This window comes from Eleutherodactylus coqui, chromosome 7, assembly GCF_035609145.1.
Source record: "Eleutherodactylus coqui strain aEleCoq1 chromosome 7, aEleCoq1.hap1, whole genome shotgun sequence".
In the NCBI taxonomy this organism is placed as follows: domain Eukaryota; kingdom Metazoa; phylum Chordata; class Amphibia; order Anura; family Eleutherodactylidae; genus Eleutherodactylus; species Eleutherodactylus coqui.
Genome location: NC_089843.1, coordinates 107409334 through 107427121, shown reverse-complemented (window position 1 = coordinate 107427121; position 17788 = coordinate 107409334). Strand labels below are relative to the sequence as shown.

At 49.3% G+C, this 17788-nt stretch overlaps 1 protein-coding gene across 1 annotated transcript in view; it reads right to left on the bottom strand.

The window, feature by feature from the left end:
- The window catches only part of GLRA3 (glycine receptor alpha 3), a 242166-nt gene that overhangs the window by 35306 nt on the left and 189072 nt on the right, over positions 1 to 17788 (bottom strand). The window contains exon 6 of the mRNA XM_066574670.1: positions 15327 to 15464. Within this exon, the coding sequence (XP_066430767.1) occupies positions 15327 to 15464 (138 nt within the window). The remainder of the gene's footprint in view (positions 1 to 15326; positions 15465 to 17788) is intronic.

Sequence of the window (17788 nt, the reverse complement as noted above, 5' to 3'; positions counted from 1 at the left end):
ATTAGCAATGCATACCTTAGCTAAGCACCACACTACCTCCAACAAAGCACAATCACTGCCTGCATGACACTCCGCTGCCACTTCTCCTGGGTTACATGCTGCCCAACCCCCCCCCCCCCCCCCCCCGCACGACCCAGTGTCCACAGCGCACACCAAGGTGTCCCTGCGCAGCCTTCAGCTGCACTCATGCCAAACTCTGGCCTCATAGCCACACCACCCTCATGTCTATTTATAAGTGCGTCTGCCATGAGGAGGAACTGCAGGCACACACTGCAGAGGGTTGGCATGGCTAGGCAGCGACCCTCTTTAAAAGGGGTGGGGCGATAGCCTACAATGCTGTACAGAAGCAATGAGAAATATAATCCTGTGCCACCGCCATCAGGAGCTGCACACGTGGGCATAGCAATGGGGAACCTATGTGCCACACACTATTCATTCTGTCAAGGTGTCTGCATGCCCCAGTCAGACCGCGTTTTTTTTATAAATAGTCACAGGCAGGTACAACTCCGCAATGGGAATTACGTGTGCACCCACAGCATGGGTGGCTCCCTGGAACCCACCGGCTGTACATAAATGTATCCCATTGCAGTGCCCATCACAGTTGAGGTAACGTCCGATTAAATGCAGGTGGGCTTCGGCCCACACTGCATGCCCCAAACAGACTGAGGTTCTTTAGAAGTGGACACATGCAGTTACAACTCCGTGTGGACCGACAGCATGGGTGGCTCCCTGGAACCCACCGGCTGTACATAAATGTATCCCATTGCAGTGCCCATCACAGCTGATGTAACGTCAGCTTTAATGCAGGTGGGCAAAAAATTAATTGGATTACACTGTAGGCGAGGGCCCAAAAAAATTGGTGTACCAACAGTACTAATGTACGTCAGAAAAATTGCCCATGCCCAACCAAGAGGGCAGGTGAAACCCATTAATCGCTTTGGTTAATGTGGCTTAATTGGTAACTAGGCCTGGAGGCAGCCCAGTTAAAATAAAAATTGGTTCAGGTGCAAGTTTCAACGTTTTAATGAGCATTGAAACGTATAAAAATTGTTTAGAAAAATTATATGACTGAGCCTTGTGGGCCTAAGAAAAATTGCCCATTCGGCGTGATTACGTCAGGTTTCAGGAGGAGGAGCAGGAGGAGGAGGATGAATATTATACACAGATTGATGAAGCTAAAAGGTCCACGTTTTTGATGGTGATAGAGAACAATACTTCCATCCGCGGGTGCAGCCTACGTATTGTTTAGGTATCGCTGCTGTCCGCTGGTGGAGAAGAGAAGTCTGGGGAAATCCAGGCTTTGTTCATCTTGATGAGTGTAAGCCTGTCGGCACTGTCCGTTGACAGGCGGGTACGCTTATCTGTGATGATTCCCCCAGCCGCACTAAACACCCTCTCTGACAAGACGCTAGCCGCAGGACAAGCAAACACCTCCAGGGCATACAGCACGAGTTCAGGCCATGTGTCCAGCTTCGACACCCAGTAGTTGTAGGGGGCAGAGGCGACGTACTTCCTCACCATCTTTTTACAGTGCTCCCGACGACTTAGCCTTGACTGGGGAGCGGTGACACAGTCTTGCTGGGGAGCCAGAAAGCTGTCAAAGGCTTTAGAGAGTGTTCCCCTGCCTGTGCTGTACATGCTGCCTGATCTCTGCGCCTCCCCTGCTACCTGGCCCTCGGAACTGTGCCTTCGGCCACTAGCGCTGTCAGATGGGAATTTTACCATCAGTTTGTCCGCCAGGGTCCTGTGGTATAGCATCACTCTCGAACCCCTTTTCTCTTCGGGTATGAGAGTGGAAAGGTTCTCCTTATACCGTGGGTCCATCACTGTGTACACCCAGTAATCCGTAGTGGCCAGAATGCGTGTAACGCGAGGGTCACGAGAAAGGCATCCTAACATGAAGTCAGCCATGTGTGCCAGGGTACCTGTACGCAACACATGGCTGTCCTCACTAGGAAGATCACTTTCAGGATCCTCCTCCTTCTCCTCAGGCCATACACGCTGAAAGGATGACAGGCAAGCAGCATGGGTACCCTCAGCAGTGGGCCAAGCTGTCTCTTCCCTCTCCTCCTCATCCTCCTCATGCTCCTCCTCCTCCTCAACGCGCTGAGATATAGACATGAGGGTGCTCTGACTATCCAGCGACATACTGTCTTCCCCCGCCTCTGTTTCCGAGCGTAAAGCGTCTGCCTTTATGCTTTGCAGGGAACTTCTCAAGAGGCATAGCAGAGGAATGGTGACGCTAATAATTGCAGCATCGCCGCTCACCATCTGGGTAGACTCCTCAAAGTTTCCAAGGACCTGGCAGATGTCTGCCAACCAGGCCCACTCTTCTGTAAAGAATTGAGGAGGCTGACTCCCACTGCGCCGCCCATGTTGGAGTTGCTATTCCACTATAGCTCTACGCTGCTCATAGAGCCTGGCCAACATGTGGAGCGTAGAGTTCCACCGTGTGGGCACATCGCACAGCAGTCGGTGCACTGGCAGATGAAACCTATGTTGCAGGGTGCGCAGGGTGGCAGCGTCCGTGTGGGACTTGCGGAAATGTGCGCAGAGCCGGCGCACCTTTACGAGCAGGTCTGACAAGCGTGGGTAGCTTTTCAGAAAGCGCTGAACCACCAAATTAAAGACGTGGGCCAGGCATGGCACGTGCGTGAGGCTGCCGAGCTGCAGAGCCGCCACCAGGTTACGGCCGTTGTCACACACGACCATGCCCGGTTGGAGGCTCAGCGGCGCAAGCCAGCGGTCGGTCTGCTCTGTCAGACCCTGCAGCAGTTCGTGGGCCGTGTGCCTCTTCTCTCCTAAGCTGAGTAGTTTCAGCACGGCCTGCTGACGCTTGCCCACCGCTGTGCTGCCACGCCGCGCGACACCGACTGCTGGTGACGTGCTGCTGCTGACACATCTTGATTGCGAGACAGAGGTTGCGTAGGAGGAGGAGGGTGGTTTAGTGGAGGAAGCATACACCGCCACAGATACCACCACCGAGCTGGGGCCCGCAATTCTGGGGGTGGGTAGGACGTGAGCGGTCCCAGGCTCTGACTCTGTCCCAGCCTCCACTAAATTCACCCAATGTGCCATCAGGGAGATATAGTGGCCCTGCCCGCCTGTGCTTGTCCACGTGTCCATTGTTAAGCGGACCTTGGCAGTAACCGCGTTGGTGAGGGCGCGTACAATGTTGCGGGAGACGTGGTCGTGCAGGGCTGGGACGGCACATCTGGAAAATTAGTGGCTGCGGCCGCCATCATGCCTTTGAAAGCCTCAGTTTCCGTAACCCTTTACGGCAGCATCTCCAGGCTGATAAATTTGGCTATTCACACGTTTAACGCTTGAGCATGCGGGTGCGTGGCGGCATACTTGCGCTAGCGACGGCTGGACGCTGCGCTGAGAGACATTGCTGGATGGGGCCGAGGACAGCGGAGGTGAGCGTGTGGGTGCAGGCCGGGAGACGGTCGTGCCTGTGTCCTGAGAGGGGGGTTGGATCTCAGTGGCAGGTTGGGGCACAGGGGGAGAGGCAGTGGTGCAAACTGGAGGCGGTGAACGGCCTTCGTCCCACCTTGTGGGGTGCTTGGCCATCATATGCCTGCGCATGCTGGTGGTGGTGAGGCTGGTGGTGGTGGCTCCCCGGCTGATCTTGGCGTGACAAACCTTGCACACCACAGTTCGTCGGTCGTCTGCACTCTCAGTGAAAAACTGCTACACCTTTGAGAACCTCGGCCTCTGCAGGGTGGCATGGCGCGAGGGGGCGCTTTGGGAAACAGTTGGTGGATTATTCGGTCTGGCCCTGCCTCTACCCCTGGCCACCGCACTGCCTCTTCCAACCTGCCCTGCTGCTCCACTTGTCTCCCCCTCTGAAGACCTGTCCTCAGTAGGCGTAGCAAACCAGGTGGGGTCAGTCACCTCATCGTCCTGCTGCTCTTCCTCCGAATCCTCTCTGCGCTCCTCCCTCAGACTTACTCCAATTACTACTACCTGAGTGATAGACAACTGTGTTTCATCGTCATCGTCCTCCTCACCCACTGAAAGCTCTTGAGACAGTTGCCGGAAGTCCCCAGCCTCATCCCCCGGACCCCGGGAACTTTCCAAAGGTTGGGCATCGGTCACGACAAACTCCTCCGGTGGGAGAGGATTCGGAACCATTGCTGCCCATTCTGGGCAGGGGCCCGAGAACAGTTCCTGGGAGTCTGCCTGCTCCTCAGAATGTGTCATTGTAATGGAGTGAGGAGGCTGGGAGGAAGGAGGAGCAGCAGCCAGAGGATTCAGAGTTGCAGCAGTGGACGGCGCAGAATTCTGGGTGGTCGATAGATTGCTGGATGCACTTTCTGCCATCCACGACAGGACCTGCTCACACTGCTCATTTTCTAATAAAGGTCTACCGCGTGGACCCATTAATTGTGAGATGAATGTGGGGACGCCAGAAACGTGCGATACACCTGGATCAGGAGCTCCGCCTGTGCCGACACCCTGACTTGGGCCTCCGTGTCCTCGCCCGCGTCTACGTCCTCTAGGCCTACCCCTACCCCTCAGCATGCTGTATTACCAGTAGTGCAGAAACAGAACGCTGTAATTAAATGTGCCACTTATTGGCCTGTGGTTGGAGGCTGACTTCCCTTACGGAACGCACAGCAGATCCAAGAAACAATTTTGCGCAAGCCTGCTGTAACGCTTAGCTGCGTATTAATTAGGACTACTACCCCCAGCAGATAGATACTGTAGGCAGCGTATAATATTATGTATACTGTTTCCCTCTGGCGGGATGACGGCGCTGATGTAACAGAGACAGCAGATCCAGGAAACAATTTTGCGCCAGCCTGCTGTAACGCTTAGCTGCGTATTAATTAGGACTACTACCCCCAGCAGACACGCAGTAAACTGAAGACGGTCACAGGCAGCCCAAATATAGTATTTTTTCCCAAATTTTTTGGAAAAAGCCCACTGCCTATATAGCCTGAATATCTCTTTCCTTGCCTCACCAGTACTGGCCCTATACTCTGTACAATGACTGCAGATTGAGGACGCAATGCTCTGCACGGCCGATATACAAAAAAAAAAAAAAATGTGCAACACTGCAAAAAGCAGCCTCAACAGTACTGCACATGGTTAGATGTGGCCCTAAGAAGGACCGTTGGGGTTCTTGAAGCCTAAAATCACTCCTAACGCTCTCCCTATAGCAGCTCCGGCATCAGCAGCACTTTCCCTGATCTCTGTCAGAATGCATCTGTGGCGAGCCGCGGGAGGGGCCGATTTATATACTCGGGTGACACCTGATCTCGCCAGCCACTTACTGCAGGGGGGTGATATAGGGCTTGAACGTCGCAGGGGGAAGTTGTAATGCCTTCCCTGTCTTTCTATTGGCCAGAAAAGCGCGCTAACGTCTCAGAGATGAAAGTGAAAGTAACTCGAACATCGCGTGGTGCTCGCCTCTAGTAACGAGCATCTCGAACACGCTAATACTCGAACGAGTATCAAGCTCGGACGAGTAAGTTCGCTCATCTCTATTAATTATGGTCAAAATGCTAAATTTAAACAGTATAATTTACTTGTAAAATTCCAAGATATGGGATGAAGGGAGCATTGTATGCATCACCTCGTATAAATCAACTTTTCAAAATGTTCATAGCCTGTCATGTACCATCATGGTATGTGCTCTGTGATGCAGCACAGCAACATCATCTGTTCTACCTAGCAGCATTTTCCATCTGGTAAACAGCACATGCCACATCTGCATTCCTCTTTTGTAAAGAACCGTATAATGTTAACTTGAGATGTAGTACAGGTATCTTTATGAACTACATAATATCTCAGTAATTACAGTAGATAATGAATCTGTATACAGTAATGGTATCCATCAATGGTATTATACAATTTATAATATGTGCTCTATGTATAGTCATATTTTAAGTACATAAAACAGCTAAAGTGATCCAACTGTTTAGATTAAATGTTTTTTCCCAAAACACCAGTTCATATGCCCTATTAGGAAATATGGACATCATAAAGTGAGGTCCCCTAAAAGTAGCCACTGCAGGGTAAAGGTCTAACTGGCATTGGCTTACATTGGCAAAATCAGCTAATTCCAGGGGTGTCAAGAGCAGCACCCAGGGCAATCAGCTGTTCTTCACAAGTACCGTATTCTGAAAGGCAGGGGCGTAGCTAAAGGCTCATGGGCGCGGGCGCAAAAGTTTATCTTGGGGCCCCCAACTTCTCTTAACCCCTTAACCTGGAGGTGTAACTTGAAGCTCCTGGGCCCAAATGCAAAACTTGCAACAGGGATCCAACTATAATGCTTTATTCATAGTACTAGGCTCCTTATATGAAGAAGAGAGGCCTTATGGGCCGCCTAAGACTCCTGGGCCTGGGTGCAACTACATTCCCTGCATCCCCTATAGTTACACCAGTGCTGAAAGGGGTTGTCTCTAATGAAAGAACCCCTTTAACGGCTCATGCACACAGGTGTATCAATCTCCATAGAAACCCCTGAGTTATATTCGATCAGGGGTGCTAACCTCCTCTTCAGTGTTTTTTTTTGGATAATTGAGCTAAAGATCGCAAACAACTAGAGATGAGCGAACGTACTCCTCCGAGCTTGATACTCGTTCGAGTATTAGCGTGTTCGAGATGCTCGTTACTCGAGACGAGTACCACGCGATGTTCGAGTTACTTTCACTTTCATCTCTGAGACGTTAGCGCGCTTTTCTGGCCAATAGAAAGACAGGAAAGGCATTACAATTTCCCCTGCGACGTTCAAGCCCTATACCACCCCCCTGCAGTGAGTGGCTGGCGAGATCAGGTGTCACCCGAGTATATAAATCGGCCCCTCCCGCGGCTCGCCACAGATGCATTCTGACATAGTTCAGGGAAAGTACTGCTGGTGCCGGAGCTGCTATAGGGAGAACGTTAGGAGTTATTTTAGGCTTCAAGAACCCCAACGGTCCTTCTTAGGGCCACATCTAACCGTGTGCAGTAGTGTGGAGGCTGCTTTTTGCAGTGTTGCACATTTTTTTTTTTGTATATCAGCCGTGCAGTGCATTGCGTCCTGCAATAATTTTACATTGTCCAGGGCCAGTAGTGGTGAGGCAGGGACAGAAGACATATTTAGTGTATATAGGCAGTGGGCCTTTCCAAAAACATTTGGGAAAAAAATCTATTTGGGCTGCCTGTGACCGTCCTCAGTGTACTGGGTCTCTGCTGGGGGTAGTTGTCCTAATTCATACGCAGCCAGCTAAGTGTTACAGCAGGCTTGCGCAAAATTCCTTCCTGCCTCTGTGTTGCCTCTTACATCACCGCTGTATTCCTGTCCACAAGTGTACTGGGTCTCTGCTGGGGGTAATTGTCCTAATTCATACGCAGTCAGCTAAGTGTTACAGCAGGCTTGCGCAAAATTCTTTCCTGCCTCTGTGTTGCCTCTTACATCACCGCTGTATTCCTGTCCACAAGTGTACTGAGTCTCTGCTGGGGGTAGTTGTCGTAATTCATACGCAGCCAGCTAAGTGTTACAGCAGGCTTGCGCAAAATTCTTTCCTGCCTCTGTGTTGCCTCTTACATTACTGCTGTATTCCTGTCCACAAGTGTACTGGGTCTCTGCTGGGGGTAGTTGTCCTAATTCATACGCAGCCAGCTAAGTGTTACAGCAGGCTTGCGCAAAATTCTTTCCTGCCTCTGTGTTGCCTCTTACATCACCGCTGTATTCCTGTCCACAAGTGTACTGGGTCTCTGCTGGGGGTAGTTGTCCTAATTCATACGCAGCCAGCTAAGTGTTACAGCAGGCTTGCGCAAAATTCCTTCCTGCCTCTGTGTTGCCTCTTACATCACCGCTGTATTCCTGTCCACAAGTGTACTGGGTCTCTGCTGGGGGTAATTGTCCTAATTCATACGCAGCCAGCTAAGTGTTACAGCAGTCTTGCGCAAAATTCTTTCCTGCCTCTGTGTTGCCTCTTACATCACCGCTGTATTCCTGTCCACAAGTGTACTGGGTCTCTGCTAGGGGTAGTTGTCCTAATTCATACGCAGCCAGCTAAGTGTTACAGCAGGCTTGCGCAAAATTCTTTCCTGCCTCTGTGTTGCCTCGTACATCACCTCTGTATTCCTGTCCACAAGTGTACTGGGTCTCTGCTGGGGGTAGTTGTCCTAATTCATACGCAGCCAGCTAAGTGTTACAGCAGGCTTGCGCAAAATTCTTTCCTGCCTCTGCTGTGCGTTCCGTAAGCAAAGTCAGCCTCCAACCACAGGCCAATAAGTGGCACATTTAATTACAGCGTTCTGTTTCTGCACTACTGGTAATACAGCATGCTGAGGGGTAGGGGTAGGCCTAGAAGACGTGGACGCGGGCGAGAACGCGGAGGCCCAAGTCAGGGTGTGGGCACAGGCCGAGCCAGTGCGGTGGCCAGGGGTAGAGGCAGGGCCAGACCGAATAATCCACCAACTGTTTCCCAAAGCGCCCCCTTGCGCCATGCCACCCTCCAGAGGCCAAGGTGCTCTAAGGTGTGGCAGTTTTTCACAGAGACGCCTGACGACCGTCGAACAGTGGTGTGCAACCTTTGTCGCGCCAAGATCAGCTGGGGAGCCACCACTACCAGCATGCGCAGGCATATGTTGGCCAAGCACCCCACAAGGTGGGACGAAGGCCGTTCACCGCCTCCGGTTTGCAGCACTGCCTCTCCCCTTGTGCCCCAACCTGCCACTGAGATTCAACCCCCTTTGAGGACACAGGCGCGAGTGCCTACCGGCCTGCACCCACACCCTCACCTCCGCTGTCCTCGGCCCCATCCAGCAATATCTCTCAGCGCAGCGTCCAGACGTCGCTAGCGCAACTGTTTGAGCACAAGCGCAAGCACGCCGCCACGCACCCGCACGCTCAAGCGTTAAACGTGCACATAGCCAAATTGATCAGCCTGGAGATCCTGCCATATAGGCTTGTGGAAACGGAGGCTTTCAAAAGCATGATGGCGGCGGCCCCGCGCTACTCGGTTCCCAGTCGCCACTACTTTTCCCGATGTGCCGTCCCAGCCCTGCACGACCACGTCTCCCGCAACATTGTACGCGCCCTCACCAACGCGGTTACTGCCAAGGTCCACTTAACAACGGACACATGGACAAGCACAGGCGGGCAGGGCCACTATATCTCCCTGACGGCACATTGGGTGAATTTAGTGGAGGCTGGGACAGAGTCAGAGCCTGGGACCGCTCACATCCTACCCACCCCCAGAATTGCGAGCCCCAGCTCGCTGCTGGTATCTGCGGCGGTGTATGCTTCCTCCACTAAACCACCCTCCTCCTCCTCCTCCTCCAACGCAACCTCTGTCTCGCAATCAAGATGTGTCAGCAGCAGCACGTCGCCAGCAGTTGGTGTCACGCGGCGTGGCAGCACAGCGGTGGGCAAGCGTCAGCAGGCCGCGCTGAAACTACTCAGCTTAGGAGAGAAGAGGCACACGGCCCACGAACTGCTGCAGGGTCTGACAGAGCAGACCGACCGCTGGCTTTCGCCGCTGAGCCTCCAACTGGGCATGGTCGTGTGTGACAACGGCCGTAACCTGGTGGCGGCTCTGCAGATCGGCAGCCTCACGCACGTGCCATGCCTGGCCCATGTCTTTATTTGGTGGTTCAGCGCTTTCTGAAAAGCTACCCACACTTGTCATACCTGCTCGGAAAGGTGCGCCGGGTCAGCGCACATTTCCACAAGTCCAAGACGGACGCTGCCACCCTGCGGACATTGCAACATCGGTTTAATCTGCCAGTGCACCGACTGCTGTGCGACGTGCCCACACGGTGAAACTCTACGCTCCACATGTTGGTCAGACTCTATGAGCAGCGTAGAGCTATAGTGGAATACCAACTCCAACATGGGCGGCGTAGTGGGAGTCAGCCTCCTCAATTCTTTACAGAAGAGTGGGCCTGGTTGGCAGCCATCTGCCAGGTCCTTGGAAACTTTGAGGAGTCTACCCAGATGGTGAGCGGGGATGCTGCAATCATTAGTGTCACCATTCCTCTGCTATGCCTCTTGAGAAGTTCCCTGCAAAGCATAAAGGCAGACGCTTTGCGCTTGGAAACGGAGGCGGGGGAAGACAGTATGTCGCTGGATAGTCAGAGCACCCTCATGTCTATATCTCAGCGCATTGAGGAGGAGGGGGAGGAGCATGAGGAGGAGGGGGAAGAGACAGCTTGGCCCACTGCTGAGGGTACCCATGCTGCTTGCCTGTCATCCTTTCAGCGTGTATGGCCGGAGGAGGAGGAGGATCCTGAAAGTGATCTTCCTAGTGAGGACAGCCATGTGTTGCGTACAGGTACCCTGGCACACGTGGCTGACTTCATGTTAGGATGCCTTTCTCGAGACCCTCGCGTTACACGCATTCTGGCCACTACGGATTACTGGGTATACACACTGCTCGACCCACGGTATAAGGAGAACCTTTCCACTCTCATACCCGAAGAGGAAAGGGGTTTGAGAGTGATGCTATACCACAGGACCCTGGCGGAAAAACTGATGGTAACATTCCCATCTGACAGCGCTAGTGGCAGAAGGTGCAGTTCCGAGGTCCAGGTAGCAGGGGAGGCGCGGAAATCAGGCAGCATGTACAGCGCAGGCAGGGGAAAATTCTGCAAGGCCTTTGACAGCTTTGTGGCTCCCCAGCAAGACTGTGTCACCGCTCCCCAGTCAAGGCTGAGTTGGCGGGAGCACTGTAAAAGGATGGTGAGGGAGAACGTAGCCAATCGCACGACCGTCCTCGGTGACGCCTCTGCCCCCTACAACTACTGGGTGTCGAAGCTGGACACGTGGCCTGAACTCGCGCTGTATGCCCTGGAGGTGCTTGCTTGTCCTGTGGCTAGCGTCTTGTCAGAGAGGGTGTTTAGTGCGGCTGGGGGAATCATCACGGATAAGCATACCCACCTGTCAACCGACAGTGCCGACAGGCTTACAACTATCAAGATGAACAAAGCCTGGATTTCCCCAGACTTCTCTTCTCCACCAGCGGACAGCAGCGATACCTAAGCAATACGTAGGCTGCACCCGCGGATGGAAGCATCGTTCTCTATCACCATCAAAAACGGGGACCTTTTTGCTTCATCAATCTGTGTATTCTATTCATCCTCCTCCTCCTGAAACCTGACGTAATCACGCCGAATGGGCAATTTTTCTTAGGCCCACAAGGCTCAGTCATATAATTTTTGTAAACAATTTTTATACGTTTCAATGCTCACTAAAGCGTTGAAACTTTCACCTGAACCAATTTTTATTTTAACTGGGCTGCCTCCAGGCCTAGTTACCAATTAAGCCACATTAACCAAAGCGATTAATGGGTTTCACCTGCCCTCTTGGTTGGTAATGGGCAATTTTTCTGAGGTACATTAGTACTGTTGCTACACCAATTTTTTGGGGCCCTTGCCTACAGTGTAATCCAATTAATTTTTTGCCCACCTGCATTAAAGCTGACGTTACATCAGCTGTGATGGGCAATGCAATGGGATATATTTATGTACCGCCGGTGGATTCCTGGCACCTACCCATGCTGTGGGTCAACAGGGAGTTGTAACTGCATGTGTCCACTTCTAAAGAACCCCAGTGTGACTGGGGCATGCAGTGTGGGCCGAAGCCCACCTGCATTTACTCGGGCGTTACCTCAGTTGTGATGGGCACTGCAATGGGATACATTTATGTACAGCCGGTGGGTTCCAGGGAGCCACCCATGCTGTGGGTGCACACGGAATTCCCATTGCGGAGTTGTACCTGCCTGTGACTATTTATAAAAAAACGCGGTCTGACTGGGGCATGCAGACACCTTGACAGAATTAATAGTGTGTGGCACATAGGTTCCCCATTGCTATGCCCACGTGTGCAGCTCCTGATGGCGGTGGCACAGGATTATATTTCTCATTGCTTCTGTACAGCATTGTGGGCTATCGCCCCGCCCCTTTTAAAGAGGGTCGCTGCCTAGCCGTGCCAACCCTCTGCAGTGTGTGCCTGCGGTTCCTCCTCATGGCAGACGCACTTATAAATAGACATGAGGGTGGTGTGGCATGAGTGCAGCTGAAGGCTGCGCAGGGACACCTTGGTGTGCGCTGTGGACACTGGGTCGTGCGGGGGGGGGGGGGTTGGGCAGCATGTAACCCAGGAGAAGTGGCAGCGGAGTGTCATGTAGGCAGTGATTGTGCTTTGTTGGAGGTAGTGTGGTGCTTAGCTAAGGTATGCATTGCTAATGAGGGCTTTTCAGAAGTAAAACTTGTTGGGAGGGGGGGGGGCACTCTTGCCGCTATTGTGGCTTAATAGTGGGACCTGGGAACTTGAGATGCAGCCCAACATGTAGCCCCTCGCCTGCCCTATCCGTTGCTGTGTCGTTCCCATCACTTTTTTGAATTGCCCAGATTTTCACAAATGAAAACCTTAGCGAGCATCGGCGATATACAAAAATGCTCGGGTTGCCCATTGACTTCAATGGGGTCCATTACTCGAAACGAACCCTCGAGCATCGCGATAATTTCGTCCCGAGTAACGAGCACCCGAGCATTTTGGTGCTCGCTCATTTCTACAAACAACCTAAAATGTTTACAAACTTTGGTCCCAGTATTTTTTTTCTCCTTAAGGCCTCATTCAAACGCATCGCAGAAAAAGACTTGAATGAAGCTCCGTGCCAATAGCTTTCAATGGAGCCGCCAGCAGCAGAGGCGGCCCCATTGAAAGCAATGGGAGAACATCGTGATCCTCTGCCACGGCTGCGGGGATTCCCCTCATCATTAAAAACTATGACAGTGCTGTCACAGTGTTCGGTGATTAGGGGACCCCCCCTTCCCAGGAATATTGATGTGCAGCACAGACCTATGGTGCATGCATGTCCTATCTTTTGCAGGTACGGGCGTTTGCATGCCTGTAAAACACGGACATGTGAACACATTATAGGAAACCAATGGTTCTAATAGATGCACGGTTTTGTGCGCACTTATGTACATAAACAAGCCCGTCTGCATGAAAAAGAGACTGTTTTTTGTGGACTGTCGATAAGTTTATGGATGGGTTCCAACCCTACCCATAGCAGTCTATGTAGCTGCACTGTACATCTCTATGCCTGCAATTTCATATGGAGGCATGCAAATGTTTAACAGTTTCACATAGAATCTGAAATTGAGCATGATTTGTCAGATGCTGTATTACAGAGGTATTCTCCTCTAGAGGCTGTAAGGACTCTGCCTTATGGGACCATGGGGAATTTGTGTACCTGTTCAGGCTCCAGGCGAATGGCTTTGCCATGTGCATGAGATACTTGTGGTAGGTTCAGTCTCAAAATTGCTGCTTCTCTTTTGAAATGTTTTCAGCTGCCTCATATTTACAGATAAAACGGTCACCTATTACATCATAACATTCACTGATATGGGAGATGTGCTCTGTTGCACAGCAGCCACTGAATAACATCAGCAAATCTAATCAATACCTACTTACAGTATCTTTGATTTTTGTTGGTAGCCTTTTTCCAATAAGACGAATGAAGGAGTGTTTGGGGGGGGGGGGGGGGGGGAGGGGTTGTATAGTAAACCAGCCCTTTGGTTCTTGGGCTAAATTAATATCATGGATCTGCTGGTTTGTAGGGCCTCTTTGTGGTCTTCCAAGATGGCCATGGCTTTTCTCTGACTACTCAATGCACATTGTATATTGGCAATGGATTGGTAGTGTAATGGTCCTTTTAAATGGGCCAACTATCATTCAGAGTAATCACAGCAGTAGTTCACTTTTGAATGACTGTCTGCTTAATGTGAATGGAGGCAGGCTGCCTGCTCTACCTCCATGCCGGCAGTGCTGTGAGCAACGCGAACTGTACTCTCTCCTGTGTAACAGTACAGACGCAAGCATCACTGGGATGAGCTGTTGGAGATTGTTTGCTCAACAACTCATCCCATGTAAAAGGACCATAAGACACTACTTGCTGATCTGATTGGATATTTCTGCTCATGTGAGCAGTATTGGTCAATCCGAAAGTAGCATGATATTTTCAATTACTGAAACACAGTGTCTATCAGGTAGTGAGATCAGCACATATTGGAAGACCACAGATGGACCCAAGGAACTGGCAGATCTCCAGCAGTTTGACAACATAGGAGATCCCGAAGTGCTACATATTCCCCCCTTCCACTCCTGTGATAATTTTGTTTTTCTGTGGCTTTCATATTAAAGTGACCCTCTGGTCTCAGGACAAAATGGGACTCTTGGTTCATGGGACCCTTCTGTGGTCTTCCAAGATGGCTACAGTGCTTCCCTGACTACCCAATGCACACTGTACAATGGCAGTGCATAGGTTCTAAGATGCTGCACATTGCTCTGATCGGTCAGTGCTGCTCATTTGTACATCATTGGCCAAACCAAAAGCAGCATGAAGTGTCTGACTACCAGTGCGCATTGTGCATGAGTTATTGAGAGTAGTGCATCTTAGAAGACTGCAAAGGAACCCCATGAACTGGAGGTATGGACATATAGGAGATCATCAGGTAATACTGCTCTCCAATCCTGTGATAAATTTTATCCTTGGGACCAGAGGGTTTTTCTTAAAGTGCCACTCCAGTGAATTTATTTTCATTCCTTATGTAGCTATCCCCCAGTATCCATAAATTGGTTACTATTACCTTATTTCTTTCTATCTAAAACTCTGGGTCTCCTTCTCTTCAGATGATCATGGGATCTCAATTCTGTCCACCAGATTTAGTTGGGCTTATGTTCCTCTCAAACTAGTGAGTTTTGCAGTGGGCATAACTCCTGTGAAGGACTCTACCACATATGCCCTTCAGAGGGGGACACAGACATTTACTGATGAGGATCACACAGCTCCTGTTGCACAGTTATAATGAAGACGCTGTCAGTTCAACTTCTTGACTATATATTTCTCCTCTGTATTTTATTCAGAAGAGTAAAGAAGGTAATGATAACCGGCAAGTCAGATATAGTACAGCCTCTAGCTGATCACGTGATGCGTCATTACAATGATAGCACAGAATAGTGAAAGTAGCATAAATATGATGCCTGATAAGTATCAGTCAGGAGGCTGCACTGCATGGAAGTGACTGCAATACACAAAAAAGAAAGGGACAGGGAATCAAGTGAGAGGTGCAGGGATGGAAAAATGTATTTTTGAGAGTTACCCTTTAAGGATGTATAATATTTCCTTAGCATTTCACAGACTAGATACAAATTTTACATTCTTTTACACCTTTTTTTTTAGATGAGATCTGATTTTGAGTCTATCCATAAGAAATGCCCAAAATATTTAAAAACATTCAATTACTTTATCAGTAAATCAGTAGGATGGGAAAAAGTGCAATAATAAGATCTGGAAAGGTGACCGGGAGAGAATTACCTGTATTATAGTGCTTGGTACAATAACGTAAATCTTTTTCTTCTTTTAGGACAAACTGTGGAAGAGTTAGGCCATCTGCTATCTGTACAGGTGCATTTTCTTGCCATTCAAAAATTAAATCATTCATTGTGTATCCAACTGGAAGACACATAAGCATAACCTAAAGTTAAATATGTCATATGACGGTTCTGTGGTGCATCAACATAAATTAACCGTTCCACATTTTTCTTAAGTAAAAATAGACTGTCCTTATTTCTTAATATTAATGACTAATTTTTACAGAAATTAAAGTCATACCAATGCCTATATTTAATTGCTCTATAAAGGTCTCTATTATAGCGTCTAAGACGCGTTTTCTGGTTCCCTGAACACTGTCTTGGAATTATATCCTTGACTCCACATAAAATACTTTGATACTCAAAAGTATGGTGTGTATTCAATTGAAAAACAGCTGTGGGTAATACTAATTATCATTTGAAGCATGTCAACAGTTGCCAGAAGAAACATCCCAAATTCAAAGATATTAATGTGACAAGAAACAACTGCTATGTCAAAATCTGTTCCGCCGAAGTGAATGTGTTCATCTAAGACGAAAAGTTAATTATACAGGTTTCCATTGTAGATATCAAAATTGTTAATAAAACGTTGTCTTTCTGTCATAGAACCTTTATCAAGGGCTCATACAGTCAGACATTTACAGTAATGATTTGTACATTCCACCTGCAAATAGAATAGTTCACTATATTGTGTCTGTAGTTGTAAAATGCAGAACATTAAGTGTTTCTATACAGATGCTGGAGATACAGCATGATGTAGCATTCTATGCATCCCATTCAAATTAATGGCAGACCATGTAATACATGGTTGACCCTGGTGTATCAGAGCAAAAGCCAGTCTAACTTGGCATATAGAGGGGGCTCACAAGCATTTTATGATACCCAAAAGCCCCAATAGGTTAGATGGATTGAGTTGCTATTAAAATGAATTCAGCCCCTTTAATTTTGTGTAAAAGGTAAACCTTAAATATAGAATTTGGTTAAAAAATTGTAAAATAACACAATCATTATAATATCTATACAGGGAACATCAAGCTCTGTAACAGAAAAGCAGAGATCGGTCTTCTATAAAGATATATTAAAAAAATTAATCAAAGCACAGTATTGAAGCTAATAATAATGTGGTGATAAAATGTGCAAATTTACTTGATGACATACAGAGGCCGCTTTTTAGATAAATTTGGCCATAGCAGCCATTTTACTAACACACAGTTATACATGGAATTTTGCATCTGTTAATGTAACCCCCACCTACATCCCTGAAGAGGCTGGCAGGTTCCCCGCAGCCCCCCATGGGTCTGATCACCTTTTGGGAATGTATCCCCTATTGTCTCCTGTTGCATCACCTGACTTAGGAGACCCAATTACTCTTCACACATGCCTCCAGCTGCAAGCCACCTGACTCGGGAGCCCCAATATCACAGGTTACCTTCTGACTTGGAGAACCGCTAGCCACCCTAGGACTATCAAGGAGAACAAGGAAGTCCGACCTGCCTTCCCTAGGGAAGATAGAATGGTGGAACAGGGTGGTGTTAATTTGAAACTGGAGTGGGAAAAAGTGTTGCACTGTCATAGCAGTGGATGTGGAGGTCCTTGGAGTCAGCAGATTGGTACATTAATGGTTAGGGTGTGTCTGTCACCTCTTGGTTCTGACAAGGCGGAATCCCTGTGGAGATGGTGGAGTGTATAGCCTGGGCATGGCTAGTGTGTTTCCTGAGTCAGTTGACTTGCAGCATGAGGCAAGTGAAAGTTCAGTCTCCAAGTCAGTTGACTTGTAGCAGGAGGCAAATGAAAGCTGGGTCTCCTGAGTCAGTTGACTTGTAGCAGGAGGCAAATGAAAGCTGGGTCTCCTGAGTCAGTTGACTTGTAGCAGGAGGCAAATGAAAGCTGGGTCTCCTGAGTCAGTTGACTTGTAGCAGGAGGCAAATGAAAGCTGGGTCTCCTGAGTCAGTTGACTTGTGGCAGAAGGCAAGGTGAAAATGTGGGTCTTCCGAGTCAGCTGGTGGTCTGGGTCTCTGCCTAGGCCCCTCAGCTCTGGCCCCCTTTCAAGTGGGGATTAGAATACATTCACACTGTATTAGCAGTAGACATCAAAGGAATGCCTTATGTATTTTGTACCTACAATAGATGCCTACAAGTATGCCACTGTATAGGCATACACTGGACACTGGCATTTGTTGCCCATGTTAAAAAGAGTACAGCATGCCATGCAATATATTTTTTTTATTGGATGACTTTTTATAGAATAACATAAATGGCTGCAATTTTCTATACAGTAAATAAAAAGTATACCAATGCATACTTCCCATTCTTTGGCTTCAGCCGGGTGAATGGAGTCCTGCGGATGCATTAGATGTACAGATACAACAATTATTAATGTGACTGGCACATCATAATAACTGGATT